This window comes from Linepithema humile, chromosome 6 (assembly GCF_040581485.1).
Source record: "Linepithema humile isolate Giens D197 chromosome 6, Lhum_UNIL_v1.0, whole genome shotgun sequence".
Lineage (NCBI taxonomy): Eukaryota > Metazoa > Arthropoda > Insecta > Hymenoptera > Formicidae > Linepithema > Linepithema humile.
Genome location: NC_090133.1, coordinates 5,051,448 through 5,077,072, shown reverse-complemented (window position 1 = coordinate 5,077,072; position 25,625 = coordinate 5,051,448). Strand labels below are relative to the sequence as shown.

The window sequence follows — 25,625 nt, the reverse complement described above, 5'->3', positions numbered from 1 at the left end:
CAAAATTAGTTCCTTCGCGACGATCGATGCTGTGATCCCGTTTGACAAAATCAGGTTAGTAACGGCAATTAATACTTATTATTTCTACTTTAATAATTTTATAAACGTAATTACTTCTCGCAGTATAATTGTCGAGATTGATTTAAAGAATAAGTAAATATGCAACGTTTTACTTTAGAAACACTATTACAGAAAATTAAACGTAATCCTTTTTTTCGTCGAGAGATATCGATCGCCATGATAATCAACCTGACGTTTGTTAGAGAAAATAAAGAACGAACGATATGCTTCGCGAAATGACAAGTCGATACACAAGGAAGTTTAAAAGTAACATACATATAAGAAAAATCGAATCCACAGTAAACATTTTATCGATATCTAATCGAGCTTGTTTTATTGTCATTCAACCTGTAATTTGCACCGCGTCGCAGGTATCTGAAAGTCACGTGACCGGCACAATAGTGTAGTAATAGTAGTAGTAGTGCATCGCGCCTCGACCCCGACTATGCGACAACGAGATGCTCGATCCCTGCGGATTCCTCGCGTATCGCGCGCACGACCGGCACGGAACAAATCCCACCGCGCGAGAGGACAGCAAACTTCCTTATCGATGGATCAGTGGCCGTGCCCGGAACTGGGCTAGAGGGCCGACGGAGAGACACGAAGGATCTTGTCTCTCTCTTTCTCTCTCTGCGCTGCCGGTGTGATCTGCTGTCGAGACGGATGACACTGCGTGTACATGACGTGCGCGTAGGCAAGATATGCGTGTGTACAGTTCTATGTATATGAGTATGTGTACGCGTGTATACGTATATGGAGCGATCGCGCAGAGATGGCTTGGCGTATACGTACGTGCATATACCGAACCCAGTAAATCGGGGCATGCAGACTTTACTGTGCACACTTGTAACCCTGGTGACCTGGCCCTGGCGTGGCCATAACCGCGAGGTCGGTTTGTTCACGAACGAACCGTAGTACGTAGAGACCGAGTCGCGTCGTAACGCGTTGTACGCGAGAGGAGCTCTTTCTCCTTTTCTCTCTCTCTGTCTGTCCCTCTCGCGCTTCTCTCGCACGAGGTCCGTTCACTTCGTTTCCTCCTGGATGCACTTGTAAATGTGGCGTGCGGCTGGCGCGCCGGGTAAACAGCAGAGACGGTAACATCAGCGGCACGAGCACTGACGGCGACGACGACAGCAACGGCAACGGCAACACCGTGCAGCGTCAATGATCACGGCAAACGGCATCACGCGTACGTTCTCCTCACTCGGCGTATTACGAGAGCGCGAGCCAAAAACCCGGCGCGCGTGGACTCGCCTAATCGAAACGGAACTGGAACTGTCCGACCACCGTGCCGCCGCCACTCTCGCATACTACTACCTAGCTCCGAGGTTTCTCTCTCTCTCTTTCTATCTGTTCCCTCCGTGACTCCATCTCTCTTTCTCCTCTCTCTCTTTCTCGCTCGCTCCTCTCTATGTACGGCAAATGAGCAACGCGCGAGATTCCGAGATGCGGCAAAAGGTGCAACCTCCCTCCCACTTCTCCCCGCGGTGCCGCTACCGCCCCGCATCACACAACAGTGATGGAGAGAAAGAGGGACACTTTGGAAGAGAGTGCACAAGCGAACGAGAGAGGAAGAGAGAGAGGAAGAGAGAGAGAAAGAGAGAGAGAGAAAGAGGGACGGGAGAGGAGGGAGGGTACGTTGGCGAGCTTGGATGGAGGAGGAGGATGGACGGCGGGATAAGATAGAAAGAGAACCGGCGTGACTGACGGAGACAGGATCTGCGGGGGGTGCGCGCAGCAGCAGAGCGCGGGGGTCTGAAGAAGAGGAGGGAATACGACGAGGGGGAGGGACAAGAGAGAAGAAGAGGAGGAGGAGGAGGAGGGAGGCATATGAGACATTCCTTCAGTGAACGGGTCGACCGAGTGTGAGTGCAAGCGAGCCGGTAAAATCGATGTGGCGAAGTGTGGTTGTGCCGCTACAGCGTGCGAAGGGTGCTCTGGCTCTGTTGTACCTCGTCGTTCCCCCTTTTCCTCCCTGCTCGGCCTGCCACCCGCCCCCCTCTTCCGTTCCCTCCCCCCTCGAGATACGTTTCCCGTGTGTGATCCGCGGTTCCGCCTTGCGGCGTTACTTTGCGCTCCGCTGTTGTATCCCGGACTAAAGGAAAGCAGGCAGTCGGGTTAGCGAGTGACTCTTTTTTTGCCGTTGCGTTAATTTATCTCGCGAGAAAAGAGTCTCTCATTTCTATCCACCGTATACTATGCAGATGGAATTTTATGAAAACAGCATCTTACGCGATAGTTGAAAGAACTCGAGCATGTCGGTATGCGGGATCGGTGTACATGATTTAAAAAAGCTTAACGGAGTAGTAAAATAACGAGTACAAAGTATAACAATATCGAAGAACTACATTCGACAGCTTACACAAATCATGAATCACATTCTTAGAAACTCTGCGGGTTGCACAAGGTTTTGACCTGCGGGTCGATGTGGAAAATACCGAAGCGAACTATATAAGAGATATTTTCGTACGATGTTAGTCGTAGATTTACAAAAAATATATTCCCAATAGGAAATTAGGTTTTACCTATCGTAGAACTTAACACAGAATACTTTTAACATAATGAACTAACAGATGGAATTTGCAACAACTTGATTGATCCACTTTATAAAAAATGCTTTCCATTTAAAAATATTAAGATTTTTATCTGAAAATGATTTCAAGAATGTATCATTGCCGTGCGCTCGATGCAGGACACCCTATACACACACATAAACAATTATTTCTCATTTTTAATATTTAATATTTTTTATTTTTCTTAAATTTTCACTGGGATGTCAAGATTTAAAATTCAATTAATCAGTTAAAGGATTAAAATTACACGTATAGTACTTTGCACATTAAAAATAGATATACAACTAAGAAAAGTTGTTATTGCCTATGAATGATTCATAGAAGAATGTAGCTGTAAATATGGTGTTAAGTAAAAGTACGTGCCATGAAAAGAACGTACGTACCCATCGAGAATTTAAATTCTCCTCTTAGTGGATCTGTTATTTTCTTGATATACCAAAACATTCGATAATCTAAGTTAATATGGATTGCAAAAACCTCAAAATTACATTCATGACAAAATCGCACTTGTGGCAACGATGCATCTTTTCGAAAAAGCGCACCTTGCGATGGTTCTGCTCGTTACGTTCCTGTGAAATACGTTGTGTCGACGCGTGCTTCGGCCTGTGCGAGGGCGTATTAGCAAGAGAGACGCTAAAGCAAAGCAACACAGTGGAGGGGACAAGCGAGAAGTGGGAGGTACGGAAGAGAGGGGAGGTGTACAAGAGGACGGATACAGTCAAACGGACGAACATAACAGGTCGAGCGACCGACCGAGCCTGAGCTGTGCTCCAAGCTGGAATAATGTCAAATGTTCCGACAAAGTTACTCTTAACAAACTCCTACGAAAATGTTGAAAATATTTCAATAAACATTTTGAAACAAGTGGAGATTGTGATGGTGCACAAGAATCTTTTGTGTATGAAATTATACATGATAAAAATCTCATAAATCTCTCGCGCATCTCGTGAAACAGTGACTAGACTTGTGATTGAAGAGAAATGTTTCGTAGAATCGCGAGTGAAAATATCGGAATTAAAAATCATAAATTATGATAATGAGGTATTTTTTTATTGAACATTAGTTTAATTGAGTTTGAGTTGAATTGTAGTCATATCAAATGTGTTATACAAATTTTTTACAGAAAATAATATACGAACTAGAGGAGGAAAGTCTGGTTATTAGCGACGGTAATTTTCGCAAAGGTTATTTGTATCTGATAATAGTTGTGTTTTTGTGATAAGCGTTACGTTAGCAGATGTCTAATCTTCCGAGAATGCGCGCGGCAGTATGACACCATTGATGCAAACAATATCCCTATTTTATATACGATCAGTGACGTGTATATTCGCGACAGTGAGAAAACGACGCCATTCACGCAAAAAGCAGCCGATGATAACGCCATTTTGCGTTAGTAGTGTTACAAAAACTCGAAGTCAGCGGATTGACCGTTTCCTTCAAGATTATGAGAAGAGCTCACGTACCATATTGCGACATGATGACATTCAATCTTCGCAGTGACCTGTGTCGTGACGTTCGATATTATGTAGAGACATGTATAACATGACAGTTAACATCACATGAAAACGAGTCTTCCAAAAAAAAAAAGAAAGGACGGAAGTGATTAAAGTTTGTATTCATCCAGGTGGCTGTTTTTACGCACTGGGTCAACACAGTGTACTTCACGAGAAATCAATTAATTAAATATATCAAATATACATTTAACTGTCACTTCTTTATTTCACCTATTGTGAAAAGGATATCATCCCGAATCCACGAATAACAAATCTATAAATCAATAAATGTGAAACGCAATTCGATATCAATAAAATAGTAAGCAACAACTGCGCGAGCGATTGCCGGCGTGAAATTTGTGGCGAAACGGGTCGCCATTGCGCATACCAGCGCTGGTAGGTAGGTTTTCAACGACACGATTGTGAGGAGCGACCGAGTGGCACAGCGACTTCCCCCCCTCCCCCCGTTTCCCTCTTGTTCGTACACGTCCTCCATTATCGATACGAGATGAAGCCGAAGGGCAACGTCGCGGTATTTCGAAGACCGCGACAACGTCGCAGCGGCGCGCTGACGCTAGTTTCTCTCTTCCTTTTCGGAAGCTGCTTGCTCTCATGCCTCTGGGGGCCAGGGGAAGTTTCCCCCCTCGGGCACGAAGTTTCATGGAAAATGAGCGCGATCGTTTCCGTACGATGGCGTTCACATCGGTGTGTCGAAGGTAAACGTCGGGTGTAATTTCGCAAATTTTATACCGCCGTGTCATAAAAGCTATCTGGATAAATTTGTCATGCGTATAAAAAAATGTATACGAAACCATATTACTAATGTATTTACTGTTAGAAGTCGGTTTTTACATCGGTTTTTAAAACTAAATGTCGTATTAAAAGCGTACTTAATTATATATATATGAACACTTACTTAAATCGAGGTAAAAGATTACGTTATAATACAATAAAATGAGAAATAATGATATTTGAGTTTAAATACTTGATTGTTGAGTCATTAGCGTACTCTCTTGCATAACACAATGCAACTAGTGCTGCTTAATGGTTCGATTACAATTTTTGCTCTTGCTAGTCCAAGAATACTTTATATAATAGTTAAAAATACAAAACTAACTTTTTCTATTACAAAGTTATACATCATCAAAGTTGGGATAAAATTAAAATTTAACAGAAATATATTACAATGCGTGGAAATATATAACTTTTTAATAGAGTAAATATAGAAAATCATAGCTTTAACTTTAGCTTTTTAACGAAATGATTCAAATGACGTTTACTAAAGATACTAAAGATAAAATTGTTTGAAAATAAATTAGAATGATTCAATATTTGTAGAATAAGTCAAAATAAAATTATTCTAAAAAATAAAATAATTTCTCGACGTAACGTATCGTCAATCAATTAAAGTCACTTGTTCTCTATCTTCTACTTAATCAGATCGAATATGAAATCTATTGAAGAGATATTCTGAAGAGTTTGTATGCTCTACAAAATTTGGAGATTATCAGAAAAATTGCTAATAAAAACGGTGTGCGGAAAAAACGTATCTCTCAGAGAGCAATTGGTTCGAAGTCAACGGCAAGAAACGACCGCGGCGTCTCGAGTGTGCGGCCTCCTAGACCTTGCAATGCCGCCGCTACTCGATCGTAGAAAACACCGTCGGTGAGGCGGCGGCGACAAGAGGCACGGCTGTCTGACGTGACGGCAACACAGCGCCTCCCTCCCCGCACTTTACTCCGCGGCGGTATCTCGCACGGATTCTCCCCTCCGCGCGCTCCACGTCCCCCACCAACGAGCCTCCAATAGGTCGCACACTCATTAGCCCAGTCGCGCGCGACTTCCCTTCCCCTCCCTCTACCCGCGGCTAGCACGTCGTCGTGCGATCAGCTGGTCGGCCACGCGGCGTTGCCTCGTTGTCTTGGCTTGCGCGGTGTGCGCCGCACCGCCACGCGGTTTTCTGTGTACATCGCTTCAGCGAGAGCCGGCAGGCGGAGAGGTGCGCGCGCGCGATATATTCACGAGAGGTTAGGTGCAGCCCGGCGCCCCGTGTAAACGGTGCGGCAGCCGACACGGTGCAAGGACGCGCTCGCGGCCGGGTTAAGCTACATTCACACGGTACAATTGTTCGACATCTTCTCACGATGAATTAAATCGAGAAAAAAAAACGTTGCTTTATGAGATAAAAATAATGTAGCGATACTTTATAGATTGTAAATTTATTTTCGCTAATTTTAGATTTAATTTTGACAATTGTCAGACTTCCGCAACAAATGTTCCAAATACGAAAGTATGATGGAAAGAAGTTATATATATTTCATTACTCGTTAGTTGATGGTTTAGCGAATGGCCGAGTGAGTGCAATAAAAATACTCATTGTGAAAGTTACGACATAACCGCACAGACTAGTTGGGTCAACGGCACGGCGATAGCTTCTAGCTAGAAGGAAATGGTAGAAACGTTCACGCGCAAAAATATTGATCGACGAACTCTGGAATACAATAAGTAGATTCCTTCAAGATAGTATTCCATCGACCTTGAATGCCAATTAATCGATTTCATAACTGAGTTTTTATCTTTCCTATTTCTTTACTCCATTTTTTTCTCTCGTAATACGTTTATACAATTTACATTGGCACAATAATTTCTCGCATTCTTGGTGCACTTCAATATGGCTACTGTACTCATGGAATCACAAGAATCTTGACTTTCATTTCTTGATTCAAATCGCACCGTCAGTATCACATAACTTTAAAACCTTGTTTTCGAAAGAATCAATTTAAAAATTTATAGCATTACTGCAGTCCAAAGATAAATACTACTTTTACTAAGTTTTTTTTTGTCGAGAAAACTATTTGTTGATATTTTTTTATCTTGTATTATGGCAATCTTATTTACTAAGAGTTTACTAAGAGTACAAATATCATATGTATTTATATATTTCAAACGTGCTTTGTCACAAAAGTTTCTAAATAATGAAAGAAAATTGATAAATCCAGATTGTGAATCATCTTAATCTTAAATTTTGCTCTATATGTTTACAATAATCATTTCCAGCAATTATTTCCAACTCTTCCGCGATATAGGTAGACTTTTGTTCGGTAAAGCAGACATCGGAGTAATAAATAGCACCGCCGCAACGAAGCAATGGCTATTCTGAGAACAATAGCGACCGCTTTAGCGACGGTTTAGTGACGAGAACAAGGCCGTGCGAAAGCATTATCGAGTCGTCGTTCGCTTTCGCGCTGAAAGGGGCACGCGAAAACTTAACGAGCGGAGGAACAAAATATCGACACCTCAATATCACAGCGTATCATAAGGATTCCTACTTACGACGACGACGAGCAGGAACCTACCGAGAGCAGCCGATCATTTGTGGTCGAGCATACGAAGGTTGCCGATTGCATGACGCGAATCCCGCCGATGATCGCCGACGACGGTCGACACTAGCGGGTGCATGACGACGAATCGTTCATTGTGAAAGTTACGACATAACCCGCGCGGACTACTCCCGCAGGTCAACAGCGTGCGCGCGATATGATCTTTCCCCCTCGTTCTCTTTCTTCTTTCTCGCGCTCCGTCCCTTGCGTGCATGTTTCATCGTTCACGGCGCGCATTAAGCCGGACGTGTAGTGCAGATTTTTACTCTCCATTAATACCAGCTTACATCGTACAATTTGCAAGTGAGAATTAGAATTTTTTTGTAAATAAAATATTGATGATGAGAATGCAATTAAAGAATTAATCGCTATGTACTTGTTTTTACTACATTATTCCTGTTTGCCGGAGATCTTGCGTATGAGTTCAGGTGTACCTAAATATAGTTTCGTTAAACTAATATGATGTAATGGACAAGTAAATAATATCGACAGGTGGAGCCCGCATGGAGTCTCCGATACTTCGTCTGTCTAGGAATCGGAGTGTCCGGCGGCGGCGCCACAGTTAGCTTCTATAGTATATCTTGCGTATCATTGGCGTATCATCGCTTTTGTACCACGTTTAAAGCCCCGTATCACGACGCGCAAGACGAATCTTTCGCGGTGGCGCGCATCGTCCTATTTAACATTTCCACAATTCTTGACTTCAGCGTTACGTAATAATCCCGCGTGACATAGCGACTGTTTGTCTCAGTTTCGTTGTCACAACATGATCTCTTAGGTGCCTGTTAATACTTTGTACCCAGAGACATTGAAGTATCGCACGCTATTATGTTAAGGAACTTTGAAGTTATCTTTCCGCTGATATTAAAACGGCAGAATTTAAAATTGAAATTGAGTTAAGAGTTAAGCTGTATTAAAAGTTCTCGTATGAATTTTTATGAAATTGTAGTTGTATACAAAATATTTAGATTAAAAAACAATTTTTTGGCTTTTTAATCTAAATATTAAGGAAGAAGAGGAAAAACAAAAAAAAACATTTTCTTACCAGCTATATAGGTATAGCTCTGAAGTCATCGGAATAAATTTTATGGCCGCTTTCGCAAATAAGCGAAACTCGCAAGACGTGTGGAACTATTTCGAGACTGACTCTTATCGGCACGTCGTGTATTTGCCGCGAACGACTGAATCGCCGCTGACCGAGAGATAAGGCTTATCATCGTAGCGGTGCAACATTGTCATGTGTTGTTATTCGACTGCGCGCTATGACAGAGACATATATCGAGAATGTGATCTGTCGACACGGTACATATGCGTCCGCGGTGCAAACGCATATCGAAGAAAGGAAGAAACGAAAAAGATACGATCTTTCGCACTCGACAATGTATCTTGAAATATGTAAGCAATTGAAATCCAGAGCAGTTTTTCCAACCCTTCTTAGTTTGCGACCCTCTTTTCGCATGTACAAAAGATACAACTGCGACGTGATCCTTTCTTTTATAAACCTCACGCTTAATGCTTCTCACTTTTTTATCTTAATGTTGTTTACAGTTTATGTGTTTCTTGTTGTGCAGCCTGTTTTGAAATAATAGTGACAAATGTTACCGCTAATGGATATATCGTTTACCACAATTTACTTCTGATGGTTCATTCGGATCCGACAATCGAAAACAAATCGTGTAAATTCGTCGTAAAATTTACATCTGCTGGCGGCAGGCAATATAACAATCAGGGTGGGGCTCGGTGGTCACACGGACCTCGGGCAAACACTTAACGTAGGTAGATCAGTAACGATCGAAAGCCGGCTCTAGTTCCTGCACGTGGCACTAGGTGGTCGCCGGGAGCTCCCCGCTCAGGCGAACAGAAAAAAGCGGATACGCGCGGATGCTGTGTGCGTCCGACTTTATCCGCAGAGAAACGCAAGGCTCTATGTGCAATTGTGTAACTGCACACGTCAGCTCATAATCGGCTCATAAGAATCGATTAACATATTAAAACGAAGCGTATGAATGACAATATTAGCTGTCAATAAGAAAGAATACATTATGTAAAACTTTCTGAAGACATATTTGCTAAGAAAATAATAATTTATTAGAAACTGCTTTTTGGTTATATATCTTTCTAGTCACTGCAGTTTTTTTTATATAAGTGTTGTGTTCATGACATAGATAGCGAGCTAAAGTTGACAGTAAAATTGCAAATTGTACGACCGATCATTATAGCGTTACGAGATATCTTATCAGTTTGTTCGTTGTTACATTGCGTTAACAGACAACGGAAATAAAAGATTTCAACTGTTGCGTGTTTTTGTCTTTCATCAAGTCATCACAGTGAAATTATGAACGTAGTTTTTTGTGTACAAGTCGATTATTTCGCATTACAATGTATACGGAAACAGGTAAATGGTCGCGATCGAAAAATGTCTTAACGACAGTGACGGCTGTCGTGTGGTTGTCGTCACCCGTTCATTTCCTCCATATCAAAAGCGTAAGATAAATGAGAAAATGATGAATGGACGTTCACGCAACAAATCTAGCGTGGTCAGCGCGATCAACGACCGGTTCTAACGAGCTGAGCCGGTTTAATCTTATAAGACTTGAACAGAGAGGACGCATCCGGGGGCGTCACAGTTCTTTTAGTCTTCGTTTTATTAAGAAAACGATACTCTCTTTTGACTTTTATATGAATAATTTTCTCAAACTTTTCATACCTACTTGTACTATTAGATCCTGAAATAGCCAGAGTTATTACCATCCAAGATTTGTAAAACGTGTAATGATTTTTCCATCGTCAATTAGAAATGTTCACTGAAATACACCACGTGGATTTTAAAATATGGATGATATGTCTTTCATCTAAAATTGTATGATAAATACGATTTGAAATAAACGCAGCAATAAATTATGAATACGACTGATACACTTTCATGACTGATACAAAACATACAGACCCGAGCAAATTTATTCAATAGTTTCGATTGTCTTATTTTAACACACGATTGCACTCTTGACTTCGCGCATCGAATCGGAAACTAAATGCACCACAGTGATGGCTATCGATAGTCTGTTTTCTCATGTGAAACGAAAGCGTAATCTGTACATCCGGAAATTGTGCGTTTTCTAGAATGTCCACAATAAAAATATGGCGACGACTTTTAACGTGTTTCACGCGCATTAAATTGACGGTCGGTAAAAGAATGCCGGTTTCGTGCGGTAAACTTCTGTTCTCACGTATTACAAGTCCTTACAGGTATGCGTCTTGTCCCGACAGGCTCGAGATCTTTTGTGAATACGTTATTTTTCCATGCCACATGGCGTATCGACCAGATATTCTACACGTGCCTTTTGTACACGAAATAATGTCTACTAACCGAATATATAAAGATGTCCTTGATACACTTTCTTTCAATTACGGATTATATTAAATTCCTTGTAATTTGATATTCTTTTCCAGATATTATTTTCAACATGTTTAGTAATTAAAGTTAACTGAGTGAAACATAAAATTATAGGAAGTATGTGGTATTCACAAATTCTATAGTAAACGTTAATCAGCCATTTCTAATTAGTCATTAATAGCATATACTATTCAGAAATCTTCGATACAAGTATTAAAAATTCGCAAGATAAACCCTCTCTTTAAACCGGTAACGTGTGTTGATTTAGTAATAGCGTTTTTGACTGAACAGATTTTGATCGATCCAAAAGCGATTAATGACGTCTTTGTATCATCTCTGCCAATAAAAGACTTGAATTCATAGTAAAATAGTAATTAATCGATAACTAAGTATCTTATAGCGTATTTTGACCCATCTCAATTAATCACTACTTTACTATACATTCAAGTCTTTTATTCGCAGAGACAATGCAATGACATCATTAATCAATTTTGAGTCGATAAACACCCGTCAAAAATGTTATTAGTATCGAAAAAAATAGCATTAATACTCTTTGATTCCCACTTGCTTATCGAATTTTGCGGTATTGCAGACATCGCACGGATGGAAGCACGAGACGAAGCGAAGGAGCGTTCGGCGCGACCGGGACGAAGGCAAGACGGGGTGACAAGTATTTTCTCTCCCTGTCTGCTTCGCTTTACTATTCAGGCGTCGATATATCAGCAGTCGGCGAAAGAAGTTCAATGTGGCGGTAAAAGCGGACGGTAATGCAGATTGCGGGCTCTGGGGCGTCTCCCGTTACCGCGTTGCATCGCACAATGCACATCTCTTGGAGTGCTCCGTCTGTCCGTTTCGTCGTTGGCTGCCGATTGGCCGTTGCCGTTTCACTCTCCATTCCGAGAATTCCTAACCGATTAACCCTCTAACAGCTCTGAGGAACCTCGACGATCCTACGATGCAGATCTTAAGGATGTATCTATGGACACTAGTGTCCATCATCACCATGTAATTTATGTGTATGACTCATTTTTAAATATTTTCGCTGAAACTTTAGTTCTCGCCAGAAACTCAAACTTGAGAACTTGAGAACACAGCTGAATTATGAATCGTTAAATCATCATATTTCCAAACGACATACTTCCCAGATATCATTCTCTGATAATTGGTCATTATAGACTCATTAAGATACGACGATTATTTAATTCCAGTCATTAAATGACCAACAAAAATAACTTGTCAAATTTTGTAACAAAAAAATATTATGGTATTACACATTATTGATTAGACCGATTGATGAATCATCAGGAGTTACGATATTATAACATATATATACGAATGAAACCTGAACTCGCTGTTGATTTGGATATCAGTGAAATCTGTCGAGACATGAAATTTCCGTCGAGACACTCAGTAGACTCGGAGGAAGGCGTTGCGCCGAAGGATGCGCGGCGATTTGTAAAAAGTCTAAGAAAGGCAACGATACCAGTTTCGAAGTTCTGAGAACCGATGGTATCCGCCATAACGATCATCGGGAAGGTTGGAAAAACGCTAGCCGCACACTTACGAACGGGGAAGAGAAATTTCTCAAGAAGAAGGCTCCGGGTGCGTCGCTTCTACGGTGCCTATGTGTATTCGGCGTTCTCAAGGTTGGTTGGTAGGTAGGTATGTAGAAACCTTCCATACAATGCGCGTAGTGCCCACTTACTATCGAAAGGATCAATACGGGGGACATGCACCGGCTTGCTTGCTTGCTTGCTTGCTTGCTTGCTTGCTTACTTGCTTACTTGCCTGCCTGCCTGCTTCATGAATCTCTCTCGCCTGTAAGACTGTAGGTCACGCAGCACCTTCATAGGTTTTACATTTCGAAGGAAGCGAGAATCTTTCGAGAGGAGAATATTACTCATTTGAAAGATGTCGATTACGAGTAGACGTCAATTTTCAGTATGATTTTCGATTAACGATAAAATATAGCTGAGTTTCGTGGACTATAATTAATGATTGGCAATGATGTAAAACTGCTTTTTCTTTTCAGATAGTTCTGAATAAAAATATCGCTTAAAAAGATATTTTTATTAAAAGCAAAACAAATTTTGTGAACGATATAGAATTGATAAAAAATTCTATTCGAGGCTGATCCTTGGCGTAAGATTGTTGACACAAGTTATTGCTTTATGTCATGTGTCGAGATTCGTGAATATTGTTTCATACTTGGCGTCTTCGCGATCTCGAAAAGCGAGAGCCGCCGGAGTTATCCAGCTATCGAGTTTCTTCGAAGCGCGGAACAGGGAACAAACGGAGGTCACCCTACCAGGGGTGTAGCATCGGGACAGTGCCCTTCACCCTCCTCGGCCAACCGCATCCCGTAATCGGAGGAACTCGGCAGCACTCGTGTGTTCTCGCAGGACTACAACACGGTGAGAGAGAGAAAGCAGAAGGACGAGGTTCGCGAGGAACGATCCGCAAATTCGTTCGCACCAGCGTTGCCAACCGTAGCTGCGATATTTGCATCACAATTACATCATGACGTACTAAACGTTAGAAGTGCAATAGTATATAAATTTTTGCAATATAAAAATGCATTGTTGATCTATCTTCTTACAAATAAGACACAAGGTAATGTAAGGTAAACTTCTCTTATACAAAGTTATTTGGAACGTATGAGTCATCGTACGAATATGCTTCATATCTGTGTTGCTCTTAAAATGGACTTACGGATCTTAACGTTTCTATAAACGAATATTATAAACAGCATTGAAGCGTAATGGTTGAAGAATGTCCTCTAAATGTATTCGTTAAGTCTTTTCGCCACGCATTGAATCTATTCTGCACCGCGTGCCAAAACTCCCTGCCGGATAAACAGATTAATACATGGTAACGGCGCGTATATTATCCGCAATGAATTTCGCTGGCCTTCGCCCGCGAGGATCTCAGCTTCCCCTCTTTCCCCATCGCTGCTCTCGCACCGTGTTGCCCCACCGCCCGCTTCATTGTTCAGTCGGCCAATCACGCCCACGGCTAAGGAGAGCTTGCGGCATCGCGCGTGGCGCTCGTGCGTTCTCGCCCGACAGACGAGACGGCCCGGTTAGGCCGAATTCGCACGAGTTCGCTACCGAGCAAACGGCCGAGCGTTACGGACAAGGGGGATAGAGAGGGAGAGGGTGTAGGGCGATGCAAGGGAGAAGCGAGAAAGACGAAAGCGCAAAACGGAGGAACGAAGAAAGGGAAGAAGAATCCGTGCACACGGCCTCCAGTCGATGCGACCTATGAGGCGTAGTGCGCAGCAGGCAGAAAGAAATCAGGGGCATCCATATATACAACAACCGGAAGCGGTCTATCGATGTCCACTTGATTTCCACGTATTCACATGGAAACGCAAGTAGTCCGTGAAAAGTATGTTTTCGGTGCTCTTAGCGTGTGCTGGGTTATTAATCGATCGGAGGGTGTTCCCCCACATTTTGCTAAATGGTTGTTAGGTCGAATTGACGTGGATTGCTTCGCTTTGTAGCGAACTGAAGTCTTAGAGTACCTTCAAAGTCTCTACAAAAGTTCTCTTGCCTATTAAAATGTCATTTTAAAGAATCTCTTTATAAAATTATAAATTTGTGAAAAATGTTATGGTTTCTTTAAAGTAAGACGTAACAAGCACAAAGTGCTAAATGCGCTATAATTTACTATTGTTCTAGGAACTGATAATTTTAACATAGAAGCGACGCAAGAGGTCTATCATAAAACTAGGGCACGATCAGGAGAGTGACAGGAAATCGCTAATCAGGCTTAATTAACCAAGGTTGTCAGTGCGACTGATCCTGAATGATGAATTAGATACTCTGTTATCATTATCGTCGTGCGTTAGTGCAAACACAGCATCCTACTGCCCGATACAGCGACTCAGCTGAGAGCTGATAGGAACGGCAAGATCCATCGCCCTCGGCGGCTATATCCCAAGTGGCGAGTGTGGCCAGCGGGTGGCGGCGCACGGCAGGTGCAGCTGACGGCGCGGGCGGACAGAAGGAGGGAGGGGGAGAGAGAGCGTGCTTTCGGCTCCTCCCGACGCGAGACGACGCGACACGATCGTCGCCGCTCGACTGGACGGCGGGCGCAGAGTGTATATAAATAGGCGGCACGTCGACCGACCGTCTGGTCTCTCACCAGTGTTATGCTATTGCATGCACGCCACTCGCGCGAGAGGGGTGGTTTTGTCGTATCGACTCGTGCCGCGTGCCTCTGCATTACCGACAACGACAACGTAATGCGGACGGCCGGCTGGCCGCCCGGGGCCTTCGGGAGATATATCCACAGGGGTTTCTCAGGCGAAGATACTACCGGAAGATTTGCACGTCAACGAATCGCTTTCGATGATGTCACTTCCAATATTTGCTTTTGTCATATACTTTCTACGTGTTCTTTATATCACAGAAGTTTTTACATTTAAACGAAACACCGTTTTTCTTTTAAGAATATAATTGCTGTGAGTAGCAAACAATTCGCTTTATCTCGGTGCATTAATTTACGAAACGTGGTATTTTTATGATTATGAATAATAATAATGCCTTCTGCGTTTACGTCCTTCAGAAATGCAAAGAAGATATATCGTAATTAGAAGTTAATATATTTTGAGACTATGCATTTTTTGCAACTCGTTATTAAGAAAGAAATGTGTAACTTTTTTTAGCAATCTAATATACTTTACTCATATAATGTAATTCATTTCTTGATCCAAAATATATTTTTTTTACTAATAAATATAAATATGAAATATATATGTTTTCCTTTCGAAGCCTTATTGGTCCAGCAGGAAACTTCGGCGACCAACGGTTTGCCGCAGAGAGCGCGTCACATCGATCGCAAAACCAGAAGCTTCTCGCGGAATTCTCCGGCATGTTCACGAAAGCACTACGTTTATTTCACTCACGAAACAACTATTATTATTATATTACAACTATATCAAAATAAGTATACATTTTCATCCACAAAATCTGATAATTCTGATTATACATGATTATACACAACAAAGTGGATCAATTCGATTACTTCGAAGAAGTAAAGAAGTAAATTAAAGGTAGATAAAAAGTAAAAATTATGAATCGCTTAATTATTTCACCAAGTAATTTGTCATTGTAAGTATTATTTCACTAAGTATTTCATTAAGTAATTATGCATTGAGTATTAATTTAACTTAAGAAGATCAGAAAATTAACATAATTTGGTGTTTGTCTTCGGCAAACAAAATAATTAAAAATGATCGTAAATGGATAAAAGATGAGAAATAAATAGAGAAATGAAAGAGACAAAACCAGATAGAGAGTTGCGATTTGTCCGATAATGTGCGGGGACTAATTAGTGCGCGTAACACTCGTGCTCGTGCCGAAGTCGTAGCATTACGAATATACGGACGGACACCGTGATACGCGCACGCTGTTGCCAGATTTTTTACGTCACGTGTCTCCGCGTGCTCCGATTAATCGCAAGCAACGCGGGTATGGTGCTTACGTACGCCTTAAAAGAGCCTGAAGGCCATTACGTAAGCGTCGACTACGTTCTCGCCGCCTTTCGTTCTGCGACACTTCGTCATTGATCCGCGATTTCCATTTTCGAGGCTCTTTTCTTTTGAACCAGTAAAAAAATTCAAGCTTTTGTTTTCGAGGTTAATTCTTAGATTGCAAGACTTCTCATATTAAGAGACAAATATACAGCCTTAGACCATTAACTTTTGTTGTATATAACCAATATTAACAAAGTGTTATATATAGCTTGCTGTTTGTACAATAATCGAACCGACTGATGTTCACTATCATTGATAGATCGCGGAATCGAGATGAACAATGTGAAATACTTCTATCATCAACCCAAACTATTGGTACCAACTCAGGCCGGAGTCTCATTTTCCGTCGGTGACCCGGCCATAGTGCTCGCAGCAGAGCGGAGCCTGGACATATCGTAGTGATTGGGATCAATACGTTTAACCACACTACCACGCAATAACACCCCTGCTCGTCCCCTTTCGCCTCCATCGACCTCACTCCGTTCGTTTCGCCCCCCGCCTCTCGCTTCCGCTCCTTCCGTCCGCTTCGTCTCCGCCGACCTTGCGGCGAATTCTTTCGTGTATTGCGAAAACCCGCATTGAGAGTCGCGTGTGAAAGCAAATTTGCATGGTTTTCTCTCAATGATTTTCAATCGTGTTCATCATCATACGAATATTCTAAACAGGATATATAAACGGAACTTACAAGCCGAACCTTTAGATGTTTAATTCTTAATAATTGTTCAGATAAATTCACGTTAAAAGAAAAAAAAAATTAGTAAAAAATGAATATAGCAGAATTCTATCTGTAACTATCTAAGAAGAACGTAAAGAACTTCAAAATACTTGAGGGAGATTTCACCGTCATCAAGAAAATCGCGTTTTCCTTACACCGCAACAAGATTTATAAATAACAGATGCAAGCGTAAAAAGTGTCGACTTGAAAGATCATATCAGGAGAAAATATCAACTTGAGATTTGTAATATCATTATTTCGTTTGTGTCAACGAACTCTCGATAATTCGCGATAACTAACCACATTTAACTGAACAAAAGAGGAAGCCAAATTTGTTCAAATATAGCAACGATTTAGATAATTGTAATAAATGGAATGAGCGGGACACCGCAATAACTTCCGATCGTCGCAGATATTCACAGTTTCCGTCTCAGTTTTTGAATTGCGCGATCATTCGAATTTTCGGGGATTGTACCGTTAATAACGTACGGGCGGTTAATTAATGCCCATTGATGAGCAAACAGATAATGAGGACGTTAATTCGACTGGCATTCGGCGACCGTGTATTATTATCCGAATCTCTTATTTACGATAAAATCGAATCGAAATGCGCCGCAATGGCGCGGTCCATTAGCGAGCACAGTTCTGATATGTTTCCTAAATCAGTGACTACCATATTTCCGACGCGATTTACCGATGTTAATCGATTAATGATTCGATAAGATGATTAATAAAATGTTATTTTATTATTCCACCTATCCAATTTTATGCGTAATTAATCGCGATATGATAAATCCACGATTTACTTAATCTGTATTGAGATTCTTAAATTAGCGATAAAAATATGTTTATGCCAAATTTTAAAATCAGTCTTATATCTAACGTGTATTATGACTCCCTCATTTTTCTTCAACATTCTCTTAAGAAAAAATCAAGTTTTAAAAGCGCAAACGAAATTATATTCGTGAGTATACGCGGCACATCTCGAAGCGGCCGGAGCCGCCATATTGTTACTGGATGCATTCGCCAGAAGACACCCACCACACTGGTTACACGCCGACTCTAGACGCTAACTTTATACCTATTAAGGTCTGGGATCGATAGTGGTCTACGTACTACGTATACATCGCGCGTACTAAATACTGTATTGCATGTATAGGGTGAACAAGCAGTCACGAGTGACTGGAAATCTCTAACGAAGAAATGGAGTATCTGATACGAACGGTCCCGTACAAAGCTGTGTCGCACGTCTCGAGGAAGTGTTCGCGTTTCATAGAATTACCGTCAATTAAGTGGTTTAATAAGCGAATAACCGAGCCGATAAAAATCGCGGACTGATGTCAAACGCGTTATGTGTAACGCGACATTAATGTAGCTCGTATTAATAAAAATACAATACGAGGAAGAATGTCTGAACCGCTGCTATTATGCGATCGTTGATATCACTATGCACCGCCATGTGTCGAAGGAGCGGCGACACAGTGCGGCGAAAGCTCGCTTGATCGTTGCGAATCTGACGACAGTTTCCGCTGCGGCTTGTAGCATCTTCTACTCTTTGCATTTCTTTGTGTTTTAATCCTTTTACTACCGTAAAAATATATTGAGTACACAACACGTTAAAGTGTTAATTAGGATAATTTCGGTACGGGCGACGCTTTGATTAATCTTTCAACGAGTTTCCCAATATAATGTCACATGCATTTCTTATATGGCTCACAAATCTGACCAAACCAGTTAAGGATTAATGATTCCTTAGACTTGAATAGCGACAGAGCGAAACGCCAGTTTTGACTGTTGCATAATAGCGAAGTGAAAGTTAGCCGATTGATCGGGACGGACCGCGAAGCGGATCAGTGGTTTAGGCTCCTCATTGGATTACAATGGCACTTATCTTCGTCTACGTCGGCCATCTTGACGGTCGTCATGACGTCCGAGAAAATAAGGGGAAAAAGCTACCGCTGTAGATATCTGACATATCCGAAACTTGGACGATATGTCGAGTTATTATCGTATTTCTATTTCAAGTTTACTGCTTGCCAGCTGATTACTTGTTGAATGAAACTTCGAGATTACATTGCATGTAAAGTAATATTTTTTCTTCAATCGCATCTGTCTTAGTACGAATCGAATGGAGAAATTCGATTCGGTACATAAAGGGTTAATTAAAGACCGTTTCGGTACAGGATACAGCGGATACGGTTGCTTCTACCGACGATACCTAACGCTGTAACTTACATGGAGAACGTTCGGGTTTCTATGCGGACTTTGAGCAAATGGAATCGACAGGGAGCGGAAGAAGGGGGGAAGGGGGGAGGGAGGGGGAGGGAAGGGGTTGGAAATGGATATATATACATATATACAGAGTGCTGGGTTCCTCTCGATCGATCCTCGAAGGATGTGGAGACCAACAGAGGTGACTCCGAAAGAGAGAGCGAGAGATAGGGGGGAGAGGGAAGAAGGACGAAAGAGGGAGAGAGAGAGAGAGAGAGAGAGCGAGAGAACGGGCAGAGCGAGGGGGAGGAATAGGAGAGAGAGGAGAGCGAGAGACTCGTCGAGAAAATAACTAATAGGGGTGGGGTTACGAGAGAGACGCTGCGGATGTGAGCGGACGTGGCGAGGAAGGCAGAGCGGCGGCAGAGGGCGGAGGAAGGGGGATGAGTTAGATAAGGATGAGAATATTGGGCCAAGTGGAAGGGAAACGAAGGGATGATGCTCGCGCTTGGAAACTACCTATGCCGCTCTGCCGCTGCCGCCGCGCTCGGTACGAACAGTACTGCAAAATGTCGGGTACCTACGGATTCCTTCCGTGCTCGCGTGTACATCGGGTGTCCCGGAAAGAGACACAGGCCATGCATCAACGGAAAATCTGGCGTAATTCGATGAACGGACAATGGATACTCGCGATGAAAGCGATCGTGAACAATCGTACAAAACAAAACTGATTTTCAGCAAGGCGACACGATACAACGAGATAAATGATACAAAATTATAACTGTTTGAAAGACCAACAGATCTGGACGATTAATCACATCTGAAAAAACTTGGATCATGTCAACCTGTAGACAATTATTTCATCTTTGAAATGACAACAAGTTACAATTCAAGCAGTATGCGTAAGATTTATGAGCAATTTATGAGTCACGAACGGTTATGAATCTCGCGACGAAACAATCATGTGATCGCATAAACAGGGTTGCTACGAAGACTTGATTCGAACATTGTATAAATAGAACGGACCTTTGTGGCCTCTAGGGTCTCTACAAATAGGGGGCCGCGTTGTATAAACGGTTAGTAGACAAGCGGTACTAGAGGACAGGCGGCAACGACTTAGGTCTCACTTCGGTTCAGACGAGCACGGCAGGTATAAATCTTCGCCGTTGGACTGCGGCCGAGCGGCAAGCTGATGCGGGGATTTCTTTCTTTCGCGTATGAGAGGCACGGTGCAATCAATATATGGAGTAGGAACGGATGAAACTTCCGGTTAACAGATGTCGACTGAGAGCTGATGTTGTGGAGCCGACGTTGAAAGCTGATAAAGAATGTAACGATTTTGTTTAATTTCAAATGACAGAAAAGAAAGATCTTCGTGACTTCTACTTGAGGAAGAAACAATATCTTTATAATTTAATGTTTCAATTTTTCTTATGCGTTATTTACTCATTTATATTCGTTTTATGCTCAGAAAACATGCTTTGTTAGTTCTTATTTAAATTATTCTTTATATTATTTTACTTTTCTACTCTAATGCACTAAAAATGTTATTTTTATTACTATTTTTGTCTTTTGCTCTTCTCCACAAATACTCAAAAGCTATTTTATTTCTCTTTTTTGTAATTTTTGTAATCTTCATAATATCCGTAATATTGTACGCTCTGACGGGTTTTATATCTCAGAGTTGTACAAAATAAATCTATTCATCTATCTAATGGACTTGCAAATAATTAATATTTGGCATCAGATTACCGCGAAACAGGCATTTTCATCGATAACTCAGAGAACAAGGGCAAATCGTGATTTTTGCCACGACGCAAGAAACCGTAACGTTTCCACTGCGATGCAAGAAGTTCGTGCAGCTTTGGTCGCACGCTGATGCATGCTGCATCATCGCGCAGTCGCGTGGGTGTAGGTGAAACTGCGTTTATGCGCGCACGCACACCCTACGTCCTTCGGTGAAAGGATGAAAAGGGACAGCCGTGAACAAAGAGATGCACGAGTACGAAGCGACGAAACGGATCCTGCGGTGTTTCAACGAGGCTGTTCCGTGGAAAGCCAGATATTCAGAAGATAGCAAAGTCAGCTAAGACAGCGCTTATATATGTTTACACGTCTATATGCTCTGTAAATTCACGCCTGTTGCGTTAGTATTATGTGTCGCGAAAGTAACGCCAAGCGCTTTCGGCTATCCCGACGCAACGAGAGGTCGATGGCGACCCTGGATAAGTCGAGTTATCGCGAGCAAAGTATATACCTGAGAAATAGCGCTTCGAGGTGGAGGAAGCGGCGTCGATACGTTGTAGGAGCAGTCACTTGCGCCAAGTTTTTAAGCGGTCTTCATGTGTGGATATCGTCCATGTTAATACTTCGGTCCATGGCGATCCTCAACCGTGGATAAAATTACGCGTTAGATTGAAACAAGAGAGAAGCAAAAAAAACAATCGAATATAGAAAGAGCGCGGCGACCGAAAAAGGAACGGACGCACGGTGTAAACGCGGTAGTAACACTGTAAACACAGTCGGTAATACGACAGTCCGACAACCAAGAGAGAATACCGGCTGTGACGTCGTCGTCGGGACCATGTGAGAGCACCCTTAAGCGCGCCCCGCCCCCCTTCCTCCCCATACTACTCCCAACGGCTCGACGGGCGCGCGAGAGCGCGTCGGGGCTCGCGCACTTGACTGCCGTGCTCTAAGTGAGAGCGCCACGTGACGTCGTCTCGTCGCGCTCGACCCCAGGCCGCGCTATGTGGTGTGCTTCCGATAGCACGCGGACCGATTGCACGGCGCGCCGCGATTGGCCACACCTTTTCGTGCGGCGGCCGTCGCCGCTGCTCGCCGCTGCCACTTCGGATGCGATATAACGATAATAACGAGCGCGCTGGCTCTCGGCTGCGGCGATGGACAAGCCAGAATGGACGGAGACGCGTTTGTGACGGATGCAAAATGCATACGTTACAACACTACACTTCGCGCGCGGGTCTTACACGATTGCGAGTGACCCGGCAACGTCGCCGGTCGGTCGGTCGGTTGGTTGGTTGGTTGGCTGGTCGGTCGGTCGGTCGGTCGGTCGGTTGGTCGTATACGGTATGTCTCGCACGACTATCAGCTTTGCCCTTCTTTGACGAAAAGTTGATTCTTTTGAGTCAACTCTTTTATTTTTCATGCATTCAGGCCCGATATATAGACACTTTACGAATGTTTCGCTGTCACTATATATTATCTGGTTAGTTATAGAGTTATACACGCATTTAACCCAATCGATCTCACGATTCCATTTCTGGTGTAATATATGTGCGATTTACCCTTCGTTGAGATATACACATCTGGTTTAGAAATCCAAAATAAAAGCCAATTACGATTATATCTAGTGTACTAAAAATGGAGATACTGGATCAAATTAGGTGTACTGTCGTATTTTTAATAGCATCGCTAGCGAACACAAGCGAGTTCTGTTCTCTCTTTTCTACGAAGATATTTGCCCGTCGATACTCTTTGTCACTGTTACGTCATCGATAGTCGCGAATACTAATGTCTGAATAAATGCAAGCGCGATCGATACCGGCGAATCGTTGTAAATATTACATTACACGCGGACGAGCAAGTTTCTGCACCGAGACACGTAATATATCCCCTATATAGGATGTCTCAGGGGGAGTAATTTCGAAGGAGCGAGCTTTACACGCATGAGACCTTATCAAGAAAATATTTTATAATTTCGTGTTAAATCAATACAAAATTATGATTACGAAAGGCGGAATCTCATGCATTACAGATTGTGTACTCTTGGGACATTCCGTATAATACCGTGATGTCATAATTTGCCGAAAATAGAGTCGACGTGTACGTAAATGAATCGTATTCGAGAGAAAAGAACTAGATATGTGCGGCCAGATCGATCTTTCTGCGCGGATTGTACAGCTATAAATCAGTTACGGCTGAGGATGCCTAAATTTAACGGAACATCGGTATATTTCCGCACATTTGCACTATTGAATAATGTAAATATTATATCGATGGTTCTCAGAATTTGGTTATTTAGTTATCAAAGATAATATGTCGATAGGAAAATGAAATATTTCGTATTATATCGGATATCACTGTCGATAAATTGGAGATCGCAAAAAAATTATGACAACATAGTGGAACGGAATGTTAATTCGTAAGATCTCGGACAAATATCCATCATTATTATGGGTGTGACTCGTTTCGGAATCTTAATGAGCGCGGATTCTAGTTTCAGCGTTTATTGATTCTATCCCAGTGACATAATAATCGTCGGATTTGATCGGAGAATCGATGAGAGTGGCAACGATTCTCAGCAAACGTAGTCGATTTTTTATATTAGGCACAGTTATTGAAACGGCCAGAAATCTCAGGTAAAAGAGAGAGACGGAGAGAAATGCAATCACGTTGCGGCAACGTGCGTGACAATTCGAACGTCGCGGTTTCATCATGAGTATCGAGATAAGGGTCGGCGGCGGTGCACGTTGTCAGTTCCCGGGACGCGTGATAAAGCGATAAATGGAAAATTTGCGGACGAAATCCACGTTGTTTCTTGTGGGGAAATACTACTGGCGATTACGTGCGGTCACGAGCTAATTACTCGTTTCAACCGTTCCGAAGACGATAAGGCGATGATGTGTCAACAGAGTGAGCGATAATCTAACCTAATGAACGATCTGTCTTCGCGTAACATCGCGTCATTTTCTAATATTATATCGTATCTTTCCTCTCTCCGCGCGGATAAGTTTAATATGATGGAGAAAAAAAAGAAAGAATATCTTGGTTTCGGCGCAAGAGGATAGAGAAAGAGGACGTGTGCTATAGTCAGCTCACCCTCGCTCCGAGAAAGCGGGCCTCCAATAACTCCTGCTTCCTTGGGTCCAGGGTGGCCTGAAAGTGCTCCATCTTGACGCCAGCGCCTGGAACAGCAAGTCACAGCGAATTACACTTTGACCTTTCGCTCGAGGCTTTAGTGACAAAGCGCGAAGAAAAATCTGCGATAAGAATTGAAAAGATGTCCAAGATCTACGAGAGTCTACAAGCATATACGAGAATATACGGATGTATCGAGATCCTCTTCTCGACTGATTTGAAATCGACGCGATATTGGAATGAGAAAAGGAACGAAGACACAAAGGGCGAAAAATTGAGAGAGAGAGAGATTAAGCAAGAGTTACCCGTGCGGAAAACGGAAAGAGAAAAGGAAATATCGCAAGCGAGCTTCCGGTATGCTCGATAGTCAATATTAAATACCGGGTGGCGTTATTATACGCCGCACGCGCGACTGCGAGAGAGAGGATCGCGTTAATCTGAATTTATTGCGATTTCGCTGTAGCACCATTGTGTCGCCGCGCACGTGTACATTGAATAAAAAATTTACTCGTCAAGGACACCTTAACACGGTGAAATGTCAAATCGCGATTATGTTTGTTTCTTCGGATTGTGCCGTGAAAGATACGCGTTTTATACACAAAGTGGGAAAAATTCGAGGAAAGTTGTGATATCCATGTTTACCTTCAAAACTAACTCCAGCCATTCTCTCTCTTTCTTTCTTTCTTTCTTTCTCTCTCTCTCTCTCTCTCTCGTTCAAATAACGCAAGACATATTATTATGAAAACAGAGAACAATGTTTTGTTTGAGATCCCGAACAATAATAACAGCAACGTGATACGGCTGAGTTTTCCTATAGTGTTATACATATATCGTACATTTACTTGATATTCAATTCTCTCAAGGGAAGATTGCATGATTCTGACTACAAGAGAAATTCGGAATATTTGGTTTTGCTACCTTCGCAAATAATAATTACCGATGCTCTTCAATGGTATCGCCATATCGCCAGCATTTCCGATCCCCGACCGTAACTGCGACGCTGGATAAACGCCGCTGATGATTACCGTGCGCGCAATAAACTGGACATCCAGCGGCTCGTAAACGGCGCAATCCGCGAGTGCTATAATTAGCGTTTGCGGGGCTACGTTATGTCGGACATTATCTATTTCGATCAAACGAATTGGATTTAACTCACGCCGGCGGTCCTCTCCGCGAATAAACCACGCTCCTATTGTGTGACTTGGAGAGTCTGTTCTTGCGCAAAATTTAGAGAAATCAATGGCCGATAAAATTATAATTTTTATTTTAAGCAAAATTTATTAGATACTCGCGATAGGCTTGTTCTGCTTTTCTTTTACATTTGTTCCCACATTATAACTAATTGCAAGACTAGACTAACAAGACTTGAAAAGAAC

The 25,625-nt window shown here is 42.4% G+C and overlaps 1 protein-coding gene and 1 long non-coding RNA gene across 8 annotated transcripts in view; one reads left to right on the top strand and one right to left on the bottom strand.

Moving 5' to 3' along the window:
- Positions 1–25,625, bottom strand: part of Tlk (Tousled-like kinase) — a 43,541-nt gene that overhangs the window by 10,940 nt on the left and 6,976 nt on the right. For 4 of the 7 annotated variants that reach the window (XM_012375285.2, XM_067357134.1, XM_012375286.2 and 1 more), the window contains one exon: positions 24,211–24,296. The exons of 1 other annotated variant lie outside the window; for it this stretch is intronic. In XM_012375285.2, coding sequence (XP_012230708.1) covers positions 24,211–24,296 — 86 coding nt within the window. Of the gene's footprint in view, positions 1–852; positions 1,249–21,625; positions 21,953–24,210; positions 24,297–25,625 lie in introns of those variants that run through there. 2 more of the 7 variants (XM_012375291.2, XM_012375288.2) reach the window with 2 other exon arrangements.
- LOC137000496 (uncharacterized) lies at positions 1,523–4,337 on the top strand. The gene is made up of 2 exons (XR_010890730.1): positions 1,523–3,674; positions 3,757–4,337. It is a non-coding gene; the product is annotated as an uncharacterized lncRNA (long non-coding RNA).